This window comes from Streptopelia decaocto (genome assembly GCF_964273445.1).
Source record: "Streptopelia decaocto genome assembly, chromosome: 6".
Lineage (NCBI taxonomy): Eukaryota > Metazoa > Chordata > Aves > Columbiformes > Columbidae > Streptopelia > Streptopelia decaocto.
Window position 1 is genome coordinate 64,683,041 of NC_138660.1, and position 21,484 is coordinate 64,704,524.

A 21,484-nucleotide genomic window follows, 5' to 3' on the forward strand; every position below is an offset into this window, starting at 1 on the left:
GCTTATTTATTCGGGTATGAAACATGAGCAATCATTTCTTGCCTCCCTCAGAAGCAACTCCCATGATAAAGGACAGTGTGGCGTATCAAAACAGCGCAGCACACCTTTAAAAGTGATCTTCTATTGACTTGGGAACTCCTAAAAACACTTTGCTGGAAGCTCACAGCGCAAGAGGACGGCATCCGCAGGCATAAGAAGTTGCTACACAGCTATTTAAGTTAAGCTGCTTCAAGAAAAAGTCTAAGCATTGTATTTTTTTTCATTAAAAATGCTTGATGAGGAAATATTTGTATTTTTTTTTAAGTTTATACTTCTCACAGCCTAAATATTCCCTCAATAGACTTTCCAAGTGGTTAGCTGATGTAAACAGAGAGGGGTAAATACATAGGAAAAAAATCACAAATTACAATTAAGCGTACAAAGAGTTAGGAGGTGGGTGCATTTAGAGGGGCAGAAACGAAAATGAAAACGAGAAATCATTAAAAAATAAATATATAGAAAAAAATAAGGGACAGGGCTGTATGTCGTGTGCAGTAACCATCCCCACTATTCTGAATCTGTTTCCATCTTCAGAACCTTAGTTAAAATATATTGTTTGCCTAATGCTCACATCTGCTTTAATGGGTGACGTTTAATTCTGAAATATTTTCAACTAGTGTTTCTGCATCACAGATTTCTCTCCTTTTTCTCCATACTCTAAAAAGACAACTAAAGAGCAATCAAAAAGGTGTCTGACTTGGCCATTCAGACAATTGCACCCTTGTGGGAATGCTGGAATGAATGGTACAGTGGACACCCCAGCACTATTGACGTTATAAACATGTAAATGAAACACATTAGGGCAGACAATCAATTGTCTGTGAGCACTGCAAACCTGCACTCCCTTTCTATGTGACAGGCACAAAATAGTGTCTACCTTGGGAAGCCATGGTCTTGGAGGAAAAAAGGACAAAGAGTTCTCTTTCACAGAGGAGAAAATGCACCTTAAAAGCACTGGGATAATGCAGATGCCAAAAACTGTTGTGAGGCGAAGAATTTCCTATTTCTTGGAATGAATGTGGGGCTGCTGTAAAAGAATCAACACCCTTCTTTCCACTCTAAAGTGAGACACACATTTTTCTTGGGCAATATTACCAGCCTGTCCTGAGAGCTTGCATTTCAGTCTGCCATTCTTCCATATATTTTCCCTACCTTGGGCAGTTGGATATGTATAATTACCGATAATTAACTTGTAATGGTTTCTATTTTTTTTTTTAACTTTTCAAATACGGCTTTTCCCAGGCATCAAATATATTTTCTTACAGCAATTAGAAATTCCCCCAAAAGTTTCCTTGCGAAGCATGTGCAATAAGCAACAGCCAGTAAGTACCGAATGGCCGCAGACGCAAACAGTAAATAAGGCACTGATCTCCAAATTCGCTGGTTTTCTCGAAACTCAGAATAAAACAAACAGATCAGGCTTGACACAGAAAACAACCTCCTCTGCTCCATGTCACAGCTCAGCCTGGACATGAATCTGCACCGAGAAAATGCAGCTAGATAATCATTACGCCCTGGTCACACTCGCATTTATGGCATTAATTTTTAATACCTCTCTCCAGGTGCTTTTCTGGAGCTTGTCCATTTGTCTCCCTACCCAATACCCAACTCTGGGAGGAATCTGCTCGCAACGGATTCCCAGCCTTGCAGAGGTCCCCGGGAACAGGAGCGCTCCCACATGCCCGCTCTGCCTTCTGCCACCTGAATTGCACAAAACCCACTTTTCCTCCTCACACCCGAGCCTCAGTCTAGCTACCTCCAAACTTCTCCAGGCAGGGAACACAAGCCTCACATCCCACTCACTAAAGGCAGCAGGCAGGCTTTTATTTTTTTAATTGTTTTTAATTTTTTTCCCCTCTCTTTTTTTTTTTTTTTTTTCAAGTGGGAAGTGAAGGAGGTTTTTTCCCTCTTCCCCAGCATCCCCGAAAGGAGGGTGGGTGGGTGTCTTTTTGGTAAAGGCTCTGAGCAAGTCTAATTGTGTCTGCTTGTTTGGTCTGTGCTCTCCCTCGGATCAGACGCCCTGAAAGCATTGAACTTTCTCCCTTTTCTTTATAACTGGAAGCGAGATGGCAAAGGAATCAAAGAGAGCTGTTTACTGAAACTTTGGAGTAAATTAGGTCCAACTTTCCCCCCTCTTCCCCCTTCATGGGGATTTTAATTTGATTTTTATTTTCGAGGAAGGAGAGGAAAGGAAGGGAGGAAAAAAAGTATAACCAAGAAACGCCAAACCAACAACAAGGAGAGGCAGCTCATCTGCTAAGGGATGGCAGGGCAGGGCACTGGGCCGGCCGGACAGCGGTTCCGCACCGCTCCGCGCCGCTCCGCACCGGCCGCCAGCGCAGCCCCCCCCCGCCTCCGCCCGTGCGGAAAGGGGGCTCGCTGCCCTCTCCTCCTCCTCCTCCTCTTCCTCCTCCTCTTTTGCCGCGACTTCTCCCGAGTGAAAGTGCCGCGAAGTGAGTCAGGCGCTGGGAATCATCTGACTGAACTTCCCGGAGCGCCGCCGCATTCCTGGGCTGCCGCTCCGCACCCCCCCGCGTCCCCCCGCCCCGCTTTCGGGGTCCTCTCCTTCCCATCCTCCGTGCTGTGTCCCCTCTCCTCCTCCCCGGGGGGCTCACCCCTCATTGACTCCCATATCGCCTCTCTCAGCACTACCCCCCCACACACCTCTCTGATCAACCCCGTTATCTTGGAAAATCCCGAGTTTTCCTCCTTTCTACCCTATTTAACTCCGCCGTAATTTTATCCAGCCCCGGTATCTAATCCCGAGCCTTGCCCATCCTCGCACACAGGCGTGGAGCCCACTGAGGCATTAGTTGGATTATTCTGTTTTGATCCCGTCTGTAATTTGTGAGTGATTGCACTCACACTCTCTACCTTCCTTGATGACCGCCTATTTTTATTTTTATTCCTTGTGGCTTTTAAATTTTATTTTGGTTCTGCTGCGTTTCTAAGGAATTTCTGCCTGCTTTCGATAAGCATCACCGTTTCTGGTGTTATCAGCAAAGACACAAGCTCAGAAGTGGCATCTTTTCCACGAATCCAGGAAAGAAGAAAAATCCACTCAGTCCAGATAAATCCTGGGCAATTCCCAACGGGAAAGGCATTGGATACGTGCTTGTCGAGAAAGGGAAAATGCAAAAAAAAATAACCAAAACAAGCCTAACGGAACCCACCCTGGCTCGTCTACCTGCTTCTCAGAAGCAGGACATTTCTCACACAGAAATGAATGAAAGAAACAAATTGTGGAGCACAAACAGAAAAGAGTGTATAGACAGAAAGTCGAGAATTATTTCCCCCCACCCTGTCTTGGCCAGAGCAAGACACTGAAGGGAGAACTTAGACCTTCGTGAAACCAGCGCGCACACACTTGAAATGAAGTTTGCAGGATCTTTAAGTGGTTACCTTAAAAAAATCGCAATTAAACTTTCGACTCCCAAGTGTGGTGGCTTCTCAAGTTAGAGCAGCTCCGTGCAAAACACACTTTTGCACAGGAGCAGCAAGAATCTGTGCCACCCCGGTCCATGCATGTTCCCAAAGTCTTGGGTGCAATAACAGGACGTACAGGCTGCAGTCTTGGTCTCTTAGGCAAACACAGGCATCCAGCTTTTTATTTTGGGTTTGGGTTGTTGTCTTTTTTTTTTTGCGACTCAAATCGTGTTGAGAAAATGTTAAACACGTAGACGCATCCCTCATCACAGAGCATGTGATGGGTCTAACCCGCTAAACTAATAATCTTGTATGAAAAAGCGAGGAGGCTGAAGAAGAAGAATAAAACCCCCTCAAACAGAATATTCTTTACTGCAAAAGAGTACTTCTGGCTGCGTTGCTTTAAATCTCATTCTCTTTTTCTCTCAAAAATGACTGTTTAACATAAGAAAAAAGGCTACTTGACACAAAGCTTTTGTTATCCAGTTGATCAGCAACGTGCTTTAGATACTTGTAAGGGGAAAAAAGCCCCACAACAGACATTGATTTTAGAAAATCAATAACCAACGTTTAATAAAAAGAACTGAGGAAACACAAGAGAGGAGAGGGAAACATTACGTGTAATTTTAATGTCTACTAAATTACCCAGAGATGAGGGGAAGGGGAGGTCTCCTCTGTGAGGACCACCTTAAATAATGACAGACACAAGAGTAAAGGGTGGTGGTGGAGGGGGAGAGACTTTAAAAAAAAGATAACAAGGAACGGATCCTTGGGAAGCTGCTCCGAATATATTATTTTAGTTGGGGTTTTTTTGTAATACTAAGCCAAGCAAATAGATCAAAGACAACACAAAGGGAAAAGCCAGTGTAACATAACGAACAGTTTCTGACTAAAATTCCTCTATCACTCCCCCATATGGCTCGACGCCTCCACCACAACAAGAAAAAGACACACACACACGCACACACACACACACTCACAACCTAGAGAGAGGCAAGGGGAGGGGGGGGCCAGGATCATTTGTTTCTAATCAACATTCTCTTGTCTTTGTGGGTTTTTTGTTGTTGTTGTTGTTATGTGTGTGTCCCCCCCTTTTCGTCCGTGTCCCCCCCCCCTGCCCCGCTCTGCCCTCCACCTCTCCACTTAAATGAAGTAGCTGAGCTATAAGCGCACGGGTTCAGGTTCATACAAAATATCTTCCTTCCTCCGGCTCCTTCGAGAGGAAAGTTGTTGGAAGCGGGGCCGGGATGGCCATGAGAGAGGCTGCGGGTGGGGAGGGGGAGGCTGGCGGTGGGGGGGGAGACGATCAGCCGGAGGAGAAAAGGAAGAAACTAAGGGAGGGACGGGGAGAGACGGAGAAAAGAGAGACCCACACCAAGTGAAAGCTGCCAAATGTGAAATCAGCCCGGAACACCGCGTCCCACTGAGCCCCGGCCCTCCGCGGCCGGCGGAGACCGGGGGAGAGGGCAACTATGGACAATTGGGCACCAAACTCATTAGTATTATTAATTATTAGGGAGGAGGAAGTTTCGTTTTCGAGTCCCTAACAATAAAAAAAAGAAAAAAGAGAGAGAGTCGCTAAGTCGGTGCCAGCCTGCCTCGGGGTTCTCACGCTGCCGGTTTTTTTCCCAGGGCCGGCTGCCCTCCCGCCCCGCTCCGCGCCGCTCCGCGCCTCCCACCGCCCAGCTCCGCTTCTTTCCGCTCCCCGGACCCTGACAGCGCCCGAAGCGACCCGGGAAGCGGCCGGGCGAACCGGGCCGGCCACCCCCCAACCCCGCCGCTCCGGCCGCGCTCCGCAGCGGCCCCGTCCGCTCCGCGCCCGCGCAACAAACTTTGGGGCGCGCCGGCGGCTGCGGCGCGCTGAGACCCCCCCGCTTCCTTCCTCCTCCTCCTCACCACCCACCCCCCAACACTCCGCCGGCGTCCCGCGGCCGCGCAGCCTCCCCGGGACGGCCCCGCGGCCGCGCAGGGGAGGCGGAGGGCGGCGAGAGCCGGGCGGGCGCCGCTGCCGCCGCCGCTGCCGCCCGGGCGGGCGCCGTCCCCGTCTCCCCCCCCTCCTTCCCCGCTCCCCGCCCCGTCCCCGTCCTGCGACCGGCTTCCCCCCCCTCGCCGCGGCGGAGCCGGCCGGAAAAAGTTTGCTTGGGGGGGCCGCTTACCGTTTTTCCTCCGGGGGTTGGCTTGTTTTCGCCTCTTACACCTGGGGCCATCCGCCATGATCTGCTGCTTCATTGATAAGAGTGGATCAGATGGCAGTTCGCATGGACTCGACTCCCTGATTCAGCAGCACGCAGGCTCTATGTAACAACCAAACACAGCAACAATGTGGGCATTGGTATATCCCATTTAAACGCAGGGCGCCAACGGGGACCCGAATTTGCACCCGAAAAAGAACCCATCCACGCACACGGCGGGGTTTTGCCGTGCCGGGGGAGGTGGGACGCAGACGGAGCGGGCTCCCCCCTCTCTCTGTCCCCAGCCGGGCAGATTTCTTCTTTATTTAATTATTTTTGCTCTCTGTGTGTGTGTGTGTGTGTGTGTGTGTGTGTGTGTCTGCGTGAGCGTGTGTGTCTCTCCCCCTGTGTGTGTGTATTGCACCAGCAAAGCAGATCAGAGAGACAAGAATTACATCTCAAATGAGTCATAACTCATGACCGTATGAGGGAATGCACAGCTTTTACAGTAGGCTGTTTGACTCAATGCTAGGCGGACCATTTCCTCTTAAAAGTACTTTAATTTGACATTAGAACTTCTTTTCACACAAAATGCTAGCTTTCTCTCCTCCTTCTCCTGCCTTTATAATGATTTTTATTTATCCCCCAAAGTGCACTCCAGCAAAGTGTTCAGAGGAGAGGGAAACATGGCTCTCCCCTGTCCTTTTGGGGTAAAGCACAGCACGGAGACCTCCCCCTCCCCCTAACAACGAGGAGTGTAATTATAAACCTCTGTCACCTTTTTAGTCAGTTTGACAATATTCAGGGTTTCCCCTGCCCCTTAGTTAAACAAAGCTTCAGAGTGTCTTTCTTTTTTTTTTTTTCCTTCCCAGAAAAGAAACAGAAATCAAAACTACCGCTGTCAGAGTTTTCAGTTGTTTGGGTTTTATTTTATTTTATTTTTTGTTGGTGGTGTTTGGTTTTGGTTTGTATTTTTTTTTAACTTGTAAACTTTTGGACCTACTGTGTGTGGCTGTGTGCTCGGGCTGTGCAGGAGGCTCTATCTGTCAAAGGGAGAGGGCAGGAGCATTTGGTTTGCTGCAAGAACGCTCCTGAAACTCTGTCCATCTCGAAGAAGATGCTGTAGCTTTAAAGATGCTTTGACTCGAGGATTAGTTTAAACAGGGGGCTATAAAAGATGTAACAGATGCAAACTGTAAAACAAGGGCAATTAACCCTTGCTCTCCTGAGCAAGATCCCCCCTTGCCTTCGCATCCATTGTCTTCTCCTGCACTGGGAATTTCACAGAAAACCCCCCAAATTATTACCTGCCTCAACTATTTTTTCATTTTCTTTTTGCAGCAAATTGAGCTTTTTTCCCACCTTTTTTTTTTATGTTTTTATCCTTCCTTCCCTCCCTTCTGTCTTTTTACTTTACTGGAGCTTCACCCCAGGACTGAGCAGTGAAGTGTGTGGTTGCTTAGGTCTTTTTATTCTGCCTGAACTCTCTTTTCAGACGTTTGCGGTTATAAAACCTGCTTGGCTAAAATAAATCTCCGAGCAGGTAAGAGGATGGGAATATTGAGAGTGTGTGCAGGGTCAGCGTGTTTACTCACACTCTCCTGCTTGGGATTCCGCCTGGGCAGAGTGAATTGGTGGCTATGGGGATGTATGTGGCTGAGGAAGGAAGAGGGTGAGAAATGTGCTGGAAACTTTAGTATTTGCCAGTTATTCCCTATCCTGGAGTGGGCAATGGTGGCATCACCGTGGCACATCTACCAGGAGATGTAGCGGAGAGGAACTGAGAAAAGCCCGGACTCTCTGCTTGCCTCGGCAATTGGCGTTTTAATGCAAAACCACTAATGGTGAAATGTTTAAAATGCGTCTCATTACCTTCCCTGCTCTTCAGCCTCCCGCAAAAAGTTGTCAATAATTTTAAACCTGCAGATCTCGACAACACTTTTCTTCCCAGAGGGCCGGCTAGCTTTTTAAAATAAGTATATATTGGGTTGTTTTTTTTTTTTTTTTTGCTTTTTGGTAAACGACTTTTAAGTTCCAGTCAGTACTTTCACTTCTGGCTTTAGGATCCCAGAAGTTAAGGTGTTACTTCACCCAGCTTCACAAGATAAAATAAAGAAATGAAACTAACTAAGCAGACAAAACAACAAAGTTTCCGTTTTGGGGAAACACATCCTTGGCCGGGGAGCCCCGGGCTGGGGCTCCAGCGGCGCCCGGGCTGGCTCTGCAGGCTCAGAGCGGGCAAAGCATTAACAGGTACCTGCAAACTTTCAGAGCTAAGATGTGAAACCTGAAATAAAAAGAGCAGGAGGTGGGTAAGGGGGATTTTTTTTTTCCCCCCAGGAGGATGAAGTCCCTTCCTAACACTAAAACTTTTGCTGCTGGGTTGTAAAAGGCACCTCCCGTACCTGGCTGACAGGTAAGGGGAGCAGGGATGGTGGTGGCACAACCCCGAGAGCCCCGAAACTGCTCATCCTTTCCCCGAGAGGTACCGATGGCACTTCAGGTTTCGGTTAAAAGGTTTTTCGCCCCAAGTATAAACATGCCAGAAAGAAGCCAACACGTTTAGAAATAATATGCTATCGAAATTAAATAAGCCCGCTATAGCGTGAGGTGGTGTGAGAAAAAAAAAGAAAGGGAGAATTAAAAAAAAAAAAAAAAAAAGGAGAGAAAATGGAATTAAATTCCAAACCTACCTGCGAAGTCTTGTTTGTAGTTTTGGCCAGAAATGGTGAGAAGAAAAAGCATGAAGAAGCCGCGAAGTGGAGGAGAAAAGGTGAAGGGAGATGCAGCTCCTGGAGAAATTGTAAAAAGCCTTGCAAAGAGTTGTCGGAAGGACCGTTATTCCTGCTGGGCAGGTTAGGACTGATCTCTTTCTGCCACTCCAGGAAACACAAACCTGGGGACGGACTGACGTGTTACGCCTCTTCTAATGACATTTTTTTCTTTTTCTTTTCTGTAGGAGCGAGAGGAGAGACCCTGAAACACACGCCACCTATCTTTGTGGGGAGGGATAATTGAAGAGCACCAAACGTGAGCATCATGTGGAAACGTGATCGCCAAGTTTCTCTCTGGGAAAGGATCTGGGATAGATTATACCTTGAAGTCTCCGCGAAACGCTTTAGCGGCAGAAATGCAATTCCACCTCCCTCCCGCCCGCCCCCCGCCCCGCGCCCGCCCCCCGCCCCGCCGCTCCGCGCTGCTCCGCGCCGCTCCGCCGCTCTCACCCCGCGGAAACTCAGCGCATCCCACCCCTCGCCCCCACACCACGGGGGGCTGCGTCCCCTGCAACCCTGCTCCCCCCACCCCGCCTGCATCTTCTGTCCCCCCCCCGGGCGCATCCCCTCTCCCCCCGCGGCGCACTCCCCCCCCCCGGCTGCATCTTCTGCCCTCCTACCCCCCCCGCGGTGCGTCTTTCCCCCCCCGTGGCTTTATCCCCTTCCTTCCCCCAGGCGGGATCCCCCGCCCCAAGCGAGATCTGTGCCGGATCCCCCCCCCTCCCGCTCCGACAGGATCCCGCCGGATCCCCTGCCCCCGGGCTGGATCCCTGCCGGTTCCTCCCCCATCCCCGGGCGGGATCCCTGTGTCCCCCCCCCGGCCCGTGGAGCCGGCTGGGGGCCGCATCCTGCGCTCGGCCGCCCGCACCGCCCCGCTTCCCAGCCCCTCTCGGAGCTCTCGCTTCTTGCGGAGGGGAGAAAACTTACCCTAACATAATGCCTAGAAACTAAACTCTGTTCGGGCACTGCAAATAAGCTCCTGGCTGACTCCTGCTCGCTTTGGTGCTGTTTTATTTTTATCCTTAACACGTTTGTTTTGGGGCTTTTTTTTTCCCCTTTCATTTCAGCACTCATCCAGGTTATTTGAATAGTCAGCTAAATCTGATGTAGGAAAAAAAACCCACCACCGTGCTGAGATCTTACAGTCTATCTGTTTTGTTCACAGATATAGATCAGGGGTGAGATGGGCTCTTCCTGGCTTTGCTCTCCCTTGGAAGGAGCTGGACGGGCAGAGAGACAGAGAGGACGAGAAACGCGTGGGACTGAACTTCAGGGAGGTTACAAGTTTTTCACCTTTTTTTCAAGTATTAAAATTAAAATAAAATTACATAGAGAAAAAAAAAAAAAGAAAAAAAAAAAAGAAGCCCAGACTCCACCTTTGCACTGAAGTGATTGGTTATGCAAATATGGAGGGGGTTTCCTGGCAAATACAGCTTTCTACTGTATGGTTAATTAAATCATCACTCAAAAGCCTTCCAATGTGACGCTTCTGTCGTAATCCAATCAGGTTACGTAGGTCCTAAACAAGAAAGATATTTTCCACATCTGGAAGTCAGCAATTTAGCAAGTACTGCACATTATTAACCAATTCAGAGCCCACTTCCCAGGGGGATATTTTTTTTTTGCTTGAAGTTTAAGTGTTCTTAACCAATGCTCTGCTGTTTTGTTAATCAAAAAGCCGGTTTACACCGCACGTAATTGAGAACTAATATCGAAGTAAGTAAAGGCAGCCCGAGCTGGGGATGCTGAGCGAAGGCGTTTATCTGCAAAGGGGGATGATATGGCTGAGTCTCGATCGTGCCCAATTCCCAGCACAACCCGCAGCCATTTCTTCCTCTAAAAGAGCTCGAAATCACCTCAGTCCAAAAATAAACTTCACATCTTGCCTACTCGTTCGGTCCTTTCCGAAGGTAAACGTGGAGCTGCCCAAAGGGCTGTGTTAAAGAGCTGCGAAACAATTTCCCTTCTTTGACAAGAGTTAAATCTATCGCAGCACTTTTTTTTTCCTTTTTTTCTCCCCCTCCTGAAGAAAACTGAAACAAATGGTACACTGATCCGACACTGTACTTTTACTTACATTAAGCTAAGATAAACTGCTCTTGAACTGTGCATTGAATGTGTGCCTAAAGCAAGAACTGGAATGCGAGCCATGGGCACGACCGACCGCGCTCCAAAATGGTCCAGATCAGAGAACACCTTTCTGACGATTAAACATAGCAAAGGAAGGAAGGGGACCCCCCACTTACCTCCCCCCCCCCCCATGTGTCTTTGCAGCTCATCAGAGCCACCGATTTATTTTTTATTATTATTATTTTTTGTCATCTGTGAGTGAGATCTGCCCCGCCAGTTAGACATGACTGGGTGATACTGGGGAGGCGCAGGGCGGGGGGGGGTTGTGGGGCGGGGGGGACCCCACTTCCCCGCCTGCAGGCGTGGGGGTGTCGGAAAATAGCCCCCAATTCCCCCCCTCGCACACACTCAGGGTGTCCCCATCTCCAACCCCCGGTGCCTGTCCCTGCGCGGCAGCCGGGGGGGGCGGCAGATGCGCCCCTGCCTGCGCGCTGCCTGCGCGCTGCCTGCGCCCTGCCTGCCTCCTCCGGAGCTGCCAGCCGCGGAGCGGCTTAAAGCAAATCTGCCTGCAGACCTGGCTGTCTGCTGGCGCTGAAATCCGTAATTATGCAAAGGTGGGAAAAAGGGTCTCTTAATTTACTTATTTTTATTGATATTTTATATATATTATTTTTTCCTGGTACGAGTTATCTCGGCTTTGCTAAAAGTTTCGTTGCCACGGTTCACTAAATGCCAACATTATTTCTTGCAGGATGCGAGACTCATCCATGCCTAAATATACCTGTATACACACAGACAAATCGTACACACACAAAGTGATGATATCTCAATGAAATATACAGCACAGTGCAAATATCTTGAAATCAGATTCAAGTATTATTAATTTGAATTAGATTCTCTCAGATCCAGAAGACATCGCCTATAAATCAAGGGCAGTCTGGCAATTCCTTAAAGAGCTAAACTGAATTTAGATGCATATGATAAAAAGAAAGAAAAAGAAAAAAGTGAATGCTAATTACTGACTCGCTTGATTTCCAGTCACCCACGTTTTCTATGAGAAAATGAAAAAAACAACAAACCAACGAGTTCTCAAAATAAATTAATCCCATTACGTATTGTTCATATATTTCCAGATTACAAAATGAGAGGATGAACCGGAGATTAAGAGAAACTGCAGCCCAACCTGAAATAGGCAGGAGTGTTGTCGATGTTATATCATTAAAACATATATCTGCAGCTACACAAAAAAACCTCAAACCCTCAGACCGTGCGATGATGCTCAAGGGCTTTAAGGAACATGTTGGTATTGTCAGATAATCCCTATTCATAATTTTGCAGGCTGTTCTTTCAGCCCTCAATCTCACAGTTTCTCCAGCTCTGAAGTGCCTCAGCAGGGTTTGCATCGGAGCGATAAACTGCTCTGATCTTCGCAGGAGTGGCATAGCACCCAACCTTATTAGACGTTATTTTAACGTGGTGCGTGTTGTTTGTTTGTTTATAATTTTTGGACACTGGACATAAACGTTTAGCAATAAGCTAAACCCTTCCGAGATGGATTTTAGCCTTAATCCAGGCGTTGATTTCCTGCCCTGCTCTGAACTAATAACGGGCGTGCAGCTTCTTTAGGAGATGGAAATAATGACAGTCGATAGATCCTGCCTTTATTAGGGTGGTGCTGGCAGCCCAGCTCCCAGCCCCGTCACACCACCATCCCCATGCAGAACCTGTGCCTTGATTTATTTTGAACTTTTGCATATATGATCCCCCCCACCCCATAAGTTTAAAAACAAACAGACCCAAAATACTCTTCACAAATCCCAGCTCTGTCCTTGTGTAAGGCACCCGGCGCTGTGCCTTGGAGATGTTCTTCGGGTGCAGGTTTTTTCCCCTCTTTTCCTTAGGTTTTCCTGCATGGAAATGCAGAGAGGTGAGATGAGTGGGGCCGGGTGGTCCTGATGCGAACCTCCCCAAGTGGTGCCGGGGTGATGCCGCTGCCTTCTCCTCACTGGGTTTATCTTTGTCCACCAAAACCCATCACAGTGGAGATACCCTGCCTGGAGATAACCCCATGTCCCCCCATCCTCGAGTCGGGCCGTAGGGACAGCTGGGGACAAACCCCTCTTCATGGAACTCCTTACCATGAGAAAGGGGCTGTGCAGGCAGAAAACTCCCTGCTAGCCCTTAGAACACCCCCTGAGCACCCAGGTGTGATGGGCAGGGGACGGGATCAGCCAAAAGGGGCTGCAGGGCAGAGGCCCTGAAGGACCTCGGCCTCCTGCTCAGACCTGCTGCCATCGTGGCTTTGTGGGGACCTGGTGGCACTGGCTGGTGGGATGATTTGTGGCCTTATTTATTTCAGTGTGTTTGTTTTTTTCCCCAGTGTAGCGTGAGAGCGAGTAATGGGGAGAACATTTTTTTGCCCACATGGAAGAAGGAAAATCAGGGGGATAGCAGATAAGATGCTTTAGCTGATACGTTTTGACTAATATATTTTAGAGGCTGCTGAAGACAGAGGTTTAACACCTCTAAACACATGTTACCTGCCCTGAGGTTTTTACTTTGGGTCCTTCTTGGCTCTCCTATGTTTTTCCCAAAGTGTGGAACCCTTCCTGCATTAGAGATTAAACATCCCTGTGTAAGGGACCGAGACAAGATGTGCCCGCTCACAGCCGAGCCTGGGGAGAGCATCTCTCCCCGCATCCCTGCCCCACGGGGGAGCGGCTGCTGCGAGCTCGGGGCTCCCCATGGGTACCGACAGCTTCTTATGCACAGACCTCTGGGGTGTAGAAGCTGCCATCGCCTTGGGAAAAAATCAGGAGGTTGCAAAAATACCCCCTCAAACCAAACAAACAAAAAGAAAATGCCAGGGGGAGATTATTTTTTGCAGTCACCTGTGGTAGCAGAATAATTTTTCCAACTGGGGAAAGCCCCATGTGGCCCTGAGATGCTGCTGGATACTTTTGCTCAATACAGGTGTCCCTATTAACTAAGATTTAATTTCCACATGAAGGAAAGGAAGAAAGGGTCAGGGACCGACTCTCCCCCCACCCGCTGGTGAGGTATTTGGGAAGAAACCTTTTGAATCAACATTCTCAAAGTTTTCAAGTTCCTTTACGGAAAACCCATGTAGGGATAGGATACGAGCCAAAAGCAAAGGAAAAGATTGTCTGGCTTTAATTTATCTATCCCTGGGCATTTCTAAGGAGCAGATCTCACTGTAATATTTAATCTCGTGCGAGTCCCTGCACGTCAAAAGTGAATCCCCCTCATATGTTTTTCTTAATTTTGTCATTTATAAAGTAGTTTCTGATGGCCTAGAGCTGCTCACATCCCACCCATGATATATGTCTGTCTGGCTGGGGTAGGAAAACAGCATCTGTGGGACCCAAACCCACTTCTGACTCCAAGCAGAGAGGAGCGAGTGGCTCCGGTAACTGGGAGAGGTGGCAGCGGGTCGATGGGCAAATGTCCTCGGTCCCCTGCCCCACAGCATGAGATGCAGATGTTTTACCGTCTCTTCTGGGATCTGAAGTTCGGACAGATCTCTTGGCTCGGTTGGCAGTGATTAAAATTCGCTGCTCACTTTTGTTTATAGTCGGTTGTTTACTTTGTTGAATTTTTAAAAACTTGTTAGAATGCAATTGAACACAGATTCAACAGTATTTAGGCTTGAAAAATAAAGATGCATTAGAAAGATGCCTATTATGCTTCAGAATTATTAATTGACATTTTTATGATGAATAATTAATCATTTGAATAATTTTCGTATCTCTGATCTGAACACATATTTGCATATCTAATGTCTGATTTTAAATGTGGTTTCTTTAGTTGCATTCTCCCAGGACAAAGACATGAAGTAAGTAACATCCTAATGCAAAACTTTTTTCCTTTGCACTTGTAAAAATATGTTTATTGAAATGTAAGTTTCTATCTAGTTATTAAGCTGTTAATAATCTATGCATGACATATATGCATTAATAAGACCATGTATCTTCTGGATATGAGCACATTCAGGCCTCATTTTCTTAAATACAGTGGTAATGTCTCCTGCGACACATACACGTTACTTAAAACCATGTGGGGTTAAGCTAGGAAACCATAAAGAAATATCTCAGATATGCAATGTTCCCTGCTTGTTTACATGACACTTAGAGAGAAGACCAAAGGTCGCTTGAATTTGTGGTATTTAAAATATCAAGAACTTTTAATATAAATTTTTACTGTGTCCTCCTAGTGAGGCAACATCAGTATTTTCTTGTTATATTTTAATATGCCTAAATCATTGTTCTCAAGACACCCCCCCACACCTCACTCATAGCTGGTAGCAATAAAGGAACAACATAAACTGCAGATCAGTTATAAGTTGGTCAGCAAATAGGTGCAAGTGATGGTGCTTGTTGTGCAACCCTGCTCGGCGTTGGGCTGGTACGAGCAAAACTCAGCCACATGGGGAACAGAAAGGAGGAAGGGGCAGCTGGACAAAACCGTAACCCAAAAGGTATACAAAAATAAAGCAATTAAAGGACTAGAACTCTGCTCCGCTGTCTCCGACCACTGGTTAACTGCTATAGCAGCGCTGCCTGATGAGGAGCCAAGGAGGTGCTTTTGCTTATACCAGGTCTGAATTTGGTTTATTAAGAAATGGAGGCTTTTCAGAATTTTTATTTAGTGGCAGATTTAAATATACAGGGGCCCTACATATTCTGAATAGGGTTTATTGGCCCCTTGCTGTCATACTGAAGAACCAGGGCAATAGATGCTCTAGAAATATCTTAAATCGATGCAGTACTATTTCAGGTTAGTAGATTAAAGAAATTACATGAAAATAGAGGCACAAATACATGTTAGTGTTTAAATTTGCTTAGTGCCTTTCATATAGGGAAGATAGTACATGTGAAATGTAAAATTAAAATAACTTTCAGTCTCTATTTTTTTTTTTTCAACACTGAGTCACAAAAAATACACCCAAAAGATACTTTTTTCCTTTATTTTTTTTTTTTTTTTACAGTGGAAGTATATTACATAGACTATGGTAATCTAGTGGGCAATATCTGACAGACAGATACTGTATAAAGAAAGTGTGCAATGTAGTTCTCAGAACAGGCTGAAGTTATATTGAATAGGATGTTTAGCAGTTGCATATGCTCAGTGATAACAGATTTTTTTTTTCAGGGTGGGGGTTGAATTTGTAATAGCAAAAGCAGGAAACTTGAGTAACCCTTGCAGCACAGAGGGCCCGGTGCCCAGACCTGCCATCACTTTGGCCACCAGGGTGGTGACAATGGCAGCAAGATCTCTGCAAAGGGACAAGGTGGAAAATGGGGTTAAGCCTCTGCTTTTTAGTTCTGAAAGCAGGAGAGAAAGCAAATATCCCCTGAGATGCACCCATGCTTCTTTGCAAAGGGAAAGGTCCATTTTTGGGTTGGAGTCAACCTTTGCTATGGGTGAAGGCATCTGGTGTTGGGAACATCGACCAAAGCAACTTGGATGCTGTTGTGCCTTAGTGAAGCCAATGGACAACTCTGTGGTGGATTCATTAACCTGGAAAGTGGACTTCTTTAATTAAAATTATTTTTTTAACCAGGTTGAAAGGTGAATATAAAACATACAATTATAGAGTAGCCCTTGTTCTACTTAATTGGGACTAGATGAAATTTACTTTTCTCTGGCTTTCTTAGTGTCCCATTATTTCTTCCCCTGAATATTAAGCTAATAGAGGTGAAGGTGCCGGCAGGGAATCTGGGTGCAAAGCTGATGTTTTAATCACCATCCAAAAATTTCAGAGTTGATTCGTTGTTCCAACTTGTTCTTATCACTGCCAGGAGGAAAACATTTTCTTCCCTCTGTGACTTCAGGAGATTATGTGTATATTTTAAAATCTACCGAAACACAAGGGTGACAAAGATATTTAGAAAAAGCCCCAATGATCTGAAACAACTAGATATTGCGGTATAGTTTTCAAAGAAATTCTGTGTTTACAGAATTGCCCAATATCTGGAAAATTACTGCCATTCTGCATGTGGCTGCTGAATGTATCAGATACCAAGAGAAGCTGAGGAACATGTCCCACCGACCATTGCACACCCAAAATGCAGATTTACCCCCTGACTGGCTGACATCTCCTTCGTCAAGGGTGACATCGGACTTGCCAGTTCTTCTGTTTGCTCTCTCCAACCATCAGCATCATCTCCAGCTCATCTGTGGATGGAGTCTTGGCCAACTGGCCCCTTTCCAAGCCCAAATCTTAGACTCCGGGTGATTAGAGCTGTCAAAACCAGGAGAGAGTTTTTTTCTTTGCCATTAAAATTTTCCCCGGGTTCTCACTTCCTGCCCAATTTATGTCTTAAAAATGTTTATTGGGAAATTTCCTGACACCTCTCTGGGTCACTTGCTCTTTGGTGTTCCAGGTCAGCATCACATTAAAGGTACTAGCATTTAAACAAGTCATTTCCCCATATGGCTGGTGTTAGGTGTGTGTACACTTCTACCAGTGCTTCTCACTATATCGCTTAAACTTGCTCAAGGCAGCATCTAAACTATTTTAAACCTTACCATCTTTTCTTTTTCCTTTTTTTTTTCTTTTTAACACACATGAGCTCTCCTGCTTCAAATCTCTGACAAGCATGTGAAAACCGCAGCGTCAGAACAACTGCTGCTCTCTTCTTGGATTCTGACAAGCAACCTTCAACCTGAAACCCTCTAAAAATGGGTATTTTTATGTTTTTTTTTTTTTTCTCTTTAATTTAGAAGTGATTATATTGAGTATATTCTTTTCCCTTGTTCTGGCAAGCTGGAAATGGGTGCAAGAACCTCATGGGGCAGAATATGGCAATACTGTTCAGTGTTCAGCCAGTGGGTCCACCGGTCAATGGGCCAACCTGCCAATGGGCCTATGACAAGGAGGTTATGAATGGGTGTGATTTCCCAAATTCTGGGCTAGGGACAAGGACAAATGATCTGCAGAATAATTTTGGCAGAGTGGGTTGGGGTGCTGTGTGCATTGAAGTCCTTGACTCCCACAAGTCAAGAATGGCAACTTCAGGTCCTTATCTCCTGTGCCACAATTTGACTAAGCCGTGTTCCCACAGGTAAAGACATTTGCATGGATCCAGTACACTGATACACTTATTAGGAGAGCGATGTTCGTTATTTGCCCCTTAATTGTGCATGTGGCATGGGCAACAGATGGTACTGAAGATGTGAACAGGCCCACCATGCTTCCCAGAAGATACCAAAATAAGAGGGGCAGGGAATGGGACAGTACAACCACTGCGCTCGGTGCTAGGGTGGCTGGTCCTGGATGGAGAGGATAGACTTGGTGGCAGCCATCCCGATGGTGTTGTCCTTCCTACCCCTTGCCTTTGCAGGAGTGTAAACTGGACCAAATATTGCTGCCTAAAGGGTGAACGCAAGATCGGTGAGGTGACCCAGGGTTTGCTATGAAGGTTGCTTTGATGGCTGTGGAGGCTGGTGGCGAGGTTCGGGACAGCAAAGTCAACCCTCCATGACTTTATAGCTCATCTACACCAATGACTCTCTACATGTGAGACTTCTTTCCCCAGGAAGCAGAGAAAGGGCAGAAATGGTGGAGCCCAGGCAAAAGAAAACAAACCCAACCACAGCCTTGGATATTTGCCATTGGGGCAGGTGGGTGCCTGGGTTAGCTTCTGTGCCACCACCCAGCCACCAGCTGTACCTTGCAGTGGTGTCTTTACTTATGCCAAAGCCTGGCTGGTAGTGGCACTCATTTTTGGGAGGATAGGAGCTATCAGTGAGGTTTGTGTCCGAAATTTGGCGTGGGCGTAGAATTTCAGAGGTAAGAATAGAGGTGTAGAAAGCCACACCTGATGTTTAGTGTTGGAAAGTGGGCATGGTTAGGGGTGGGAGCAGTGGGGAAAGAGGTGCTGATCTATGCGCAAGGAACACAACATCTCCCTCGTGCCTCATGGTGAGCAGGGAGAAATATAGAGCAGAGATTGAAAACACTGCAAATATTTGTTCTCATTGTCAGATGTTTCTATAAAATCAGTTGTTACTGAATCACTGCTGAAGTTACTGAGCACTTAAATAAGCAGAGAGTGAGAAAAGCGAAGTCTAATTATACGTTTCATGCCATTTACAGAGGTTTCCAGGGGATTTTCTTTTAATAAAAGTGCAGTGTATCAAAAAGAATAAATCCTACAATTTTGTTATTTACAAATCAGTGGCTTCTGCCTCAAGCTGACAGACTTATCCTCCATCTTACACTCTTCTTTCCACCCCAAAATGCACCCAATACATTGACATTTCTACAAATACTCTTCAAGTATCTACATACTATTTTATGCTCCTTATGTTGGTAAGCAAATGGATCAGAAGAAAATGATCACAAAGGCATAAAAAACATTCTTGAAGATATAGAGAAAAACCCCACAATGATGGAAAATATGCAACAAAGATGTTTTCCGGATAAAGAGAACAAGTGCCTTTTACATCCCTGCCCACCCATTCCTGAAGTTATCGAATTGGAAGCCTGGCTAGAGATATGATGTAATTAATTAGTTTAAATGATTTACTAACATAAAATATAAAACCTTTTTGATGATTAATTTTTATCCCCTTCACATTTTTTTTTCACCACCACAACGACTCTGCCCCTTTCTGACTCTGGATTATTTAGGAGTTGACTTTTGCATTCAGAGCTTTACATATCAATCCCCAGGAGCAAAACATGCCACTAATATTTCCTATGCTATGCAATCCATCGATGCATCACCTAACCCTGCAGCCCTCATCTGTGCTTCAGAGAGCAGCGAGTTGTACCCAATCAGACCCATAACTTACAGAACTGTAGAATCATTTTGGATGGAAAAGACGCTCCATATCATCAAGTCCAACCGTTAACCCATCACTGATGCTAAACCATGTCCCTGAGAACCTCATCTATGTGTCTTTTAAACCCCTCCAGGGATGGTGACTCCACCACTGCCCTGGGCGGCCTGTTCAATGCAATTGGTTATTGTTCCCAATATCCAATCTGAACCTCCCCTGGTGCAATTTGAGGCCATTTCCTCTTGTCCTATTGCTTGTTACTTGGGACAAGAGACGAACACCCTCCATGCTACAAACTCCTTTCAAGTAGTTGTAGAGAGCAATAAGGTCTCCCCTCAGCCTTCTGTTCTCCAGGCTAAACAGACCCAGATCCCCTAGCTGCTCCTCATCAGATTTGTGCTCCAGACCCTTCACCAACTTTGTTGCTCTCCTCTGAACTCGCTCCAGCACCCCAAGGTCTTTCTTGTCACGAGGGGCCCAAAACTGAACACAGGGTTCAAGGTTTGGCCTCACCAGTGCCCAGTCTAGAGGGACGATGCCTTCCCTGGTCCTGCTGGCCACACTAGTCTGGTACAAGCCGGGATGCTGTTGGCATTTTCGGTCACCTGGGCACTAGCTCCTTGTTGAGGCTACCCTCCCTTCCAACCCTAACCATTCTGTGATTCTGTGAAGAAAAAATGAGAAAATTAAGAGGCCACATTCGTTCTTGTCCAACTTGGCTACTGTCATGATATAGGAGCATGTTGTCTGCTTTGGTAATTAAAACACTACTTGCAAGGGATACCAGAAAAACAAAGGAATGAAAATAAGATGGTTTCTCTTGAGTGTGAATGTGCCATGCATGCATTACACAAGCTATGCAGGCTTTATGGAGGTCTTAGACTTGCCTTTCAACAGCCCTGCCATTCCTGGATGGGCCTCTTTCCCGAACAGACACTGTCTGTTGAGCCAAACTATATGACTGTTTTGTGATGTGGATAAATGTGCGGACTAAATGAAGGACATTAAACTCAGTTTCCTGAAGACATGAGCCAGATTTTAATATTGCAGCTGTCCAGAGGTGAAAGGGTAATGAGGACATGAGGAATTCCTGGATGGCAAAGGGACACTTGGCCCAACGAGTCTGTCCCCCTTCAAGTTTATTACAACACACCTCCCTGCATTGTCGATATATCCTCCAGTCCTATCTGTCTATATAAACATGTCTGGCTATCTCTTCTGCTCATTAATACTTCGGTTCACTCAGTGGCTTTATTTAACATAATTCCTGCTACACTGTGAATTGGATAGCTCTACGTGAATTTACTGTTTATTCTTAGACCTTTCATTTTTAATTGGCCTTTTTTATTTTTTTCCTTTTTAAACCCACCAGATACAACTGCTACTTCAGTTTTCATCCTAATTATGAAAATGTTAATGTTTAGGTCTTTTTTAGAAAGGATTAAGCTCAGCCTTCATTTATATCAAGCATCTTTAACAGCCAGAAAAAACGATTGCTTCATATCTTATTCCTATTTGAGTCACTAAAGTTCTTCTCTGGAAAAGGTGATCAAAATTGGAATTATTGGAGAAAATCTATCACGTTCCTTGTGTGATAACAGTCCTTTTGATTTTCAGGCTATCCTTTGCTGGAGTGTCCGTACCACACTTTATTTATACTGAATTGGCATTCATTCAAAATTGATGTTTGACAGATTCAGTACAATTTTTAAGGTGGAGCGGGAGTTTCCGTAGTCAAGTATTAACTTAAAATGATCTCCTAAAGTCAAGAAACAGCTTTGAAGGCTGGTGGAAGGAAGAAAAAAAAACCAAAACAAGAAATCAGTAACATTACAAATATTTCTAACTATTAGCTCATCTTCATTTATTAAAGACTATCTCCCTTTAAATTTTCTGCTAGCAAAGTTGAGAGCAAATTAGCATACAGATGCTCCCTCAGAAGGCCAACATGTTAAAAAACCTGGGTTTTTCCCTTCCTCTGAGGCAACTCAAAGGAGAATGTCATTAAAGATCTGAGTATAATCATAGCAAGAGAAATACAAGTCGCAAATAAACCTGCGTGATTTTGAAATTTCAAAGATGGCTGGTAGAACAAAAATATCTGCGTGAAGTATGAAGTGGGAAACGGGCAAAGTAGATTGCTGCCACATGAGGTCAAGAAGAGACTCTTAAATTTGTTATTTAAGTGTGTTG

The 21,484-nt window shown here is 45.9% G+C and overlaps 1 protein-coding gene and 1 long non-coding RNA gene across 3 annotated transcripts in view; one reads left to right on the forward strand and one right to left on the reverse strand.

Annotated features, from left to right (window-relative positions):
- Nucleotides 1–8,669, reverse strand: part of ZEB2 (zinc finger E-box binding homeobox 2) — a 114,542-nt gene extending 105,873 nt beyond the window's left edge. Inside the window, exons 1-3 of one of the 2 annotated variants that reach the window (XM_082056044.1) lie at nucleotides 8,533–8,669; nucleotides 8,330–8,428; nucleotides 5,622–5,759 (exon numbers count right to left, since the gene is read on the reverse strand). In XM_082056044.1, the coding sequence (XP_081912170.1) occupies nucleotides 5,622–5,694 (73 nt within the window). In that variant the 5' untranslated portion in view covers nucleotides 5,695–5,759; nucleotides 8,330–8,428; nucleotides 8,533–8,669. Of the gene's footprint in view, nucleotides 1–5,621; nucleotides 5,760–8,329; nucleotides 8,471–8,532 lie in introns of those variants that run through there. The other variant, XM_082056043.1, reaches the window with a different exon arrangement.
- Nucleotides 5,770–8,476, forward strand: LOC309441395. Its single transcript, XR_014184365.1, has 3 exons — nucleotides 5,770–7,889; nucleotides 7,977–8,052; nucleotides 8,350–8,476. It is a non-coding gene; the product is annotated as an uncharacterized lncRNA (long non-coding RNA).
- Nucleotides 8,670–21,484: the final 12,815 nt, after the last annotated feature.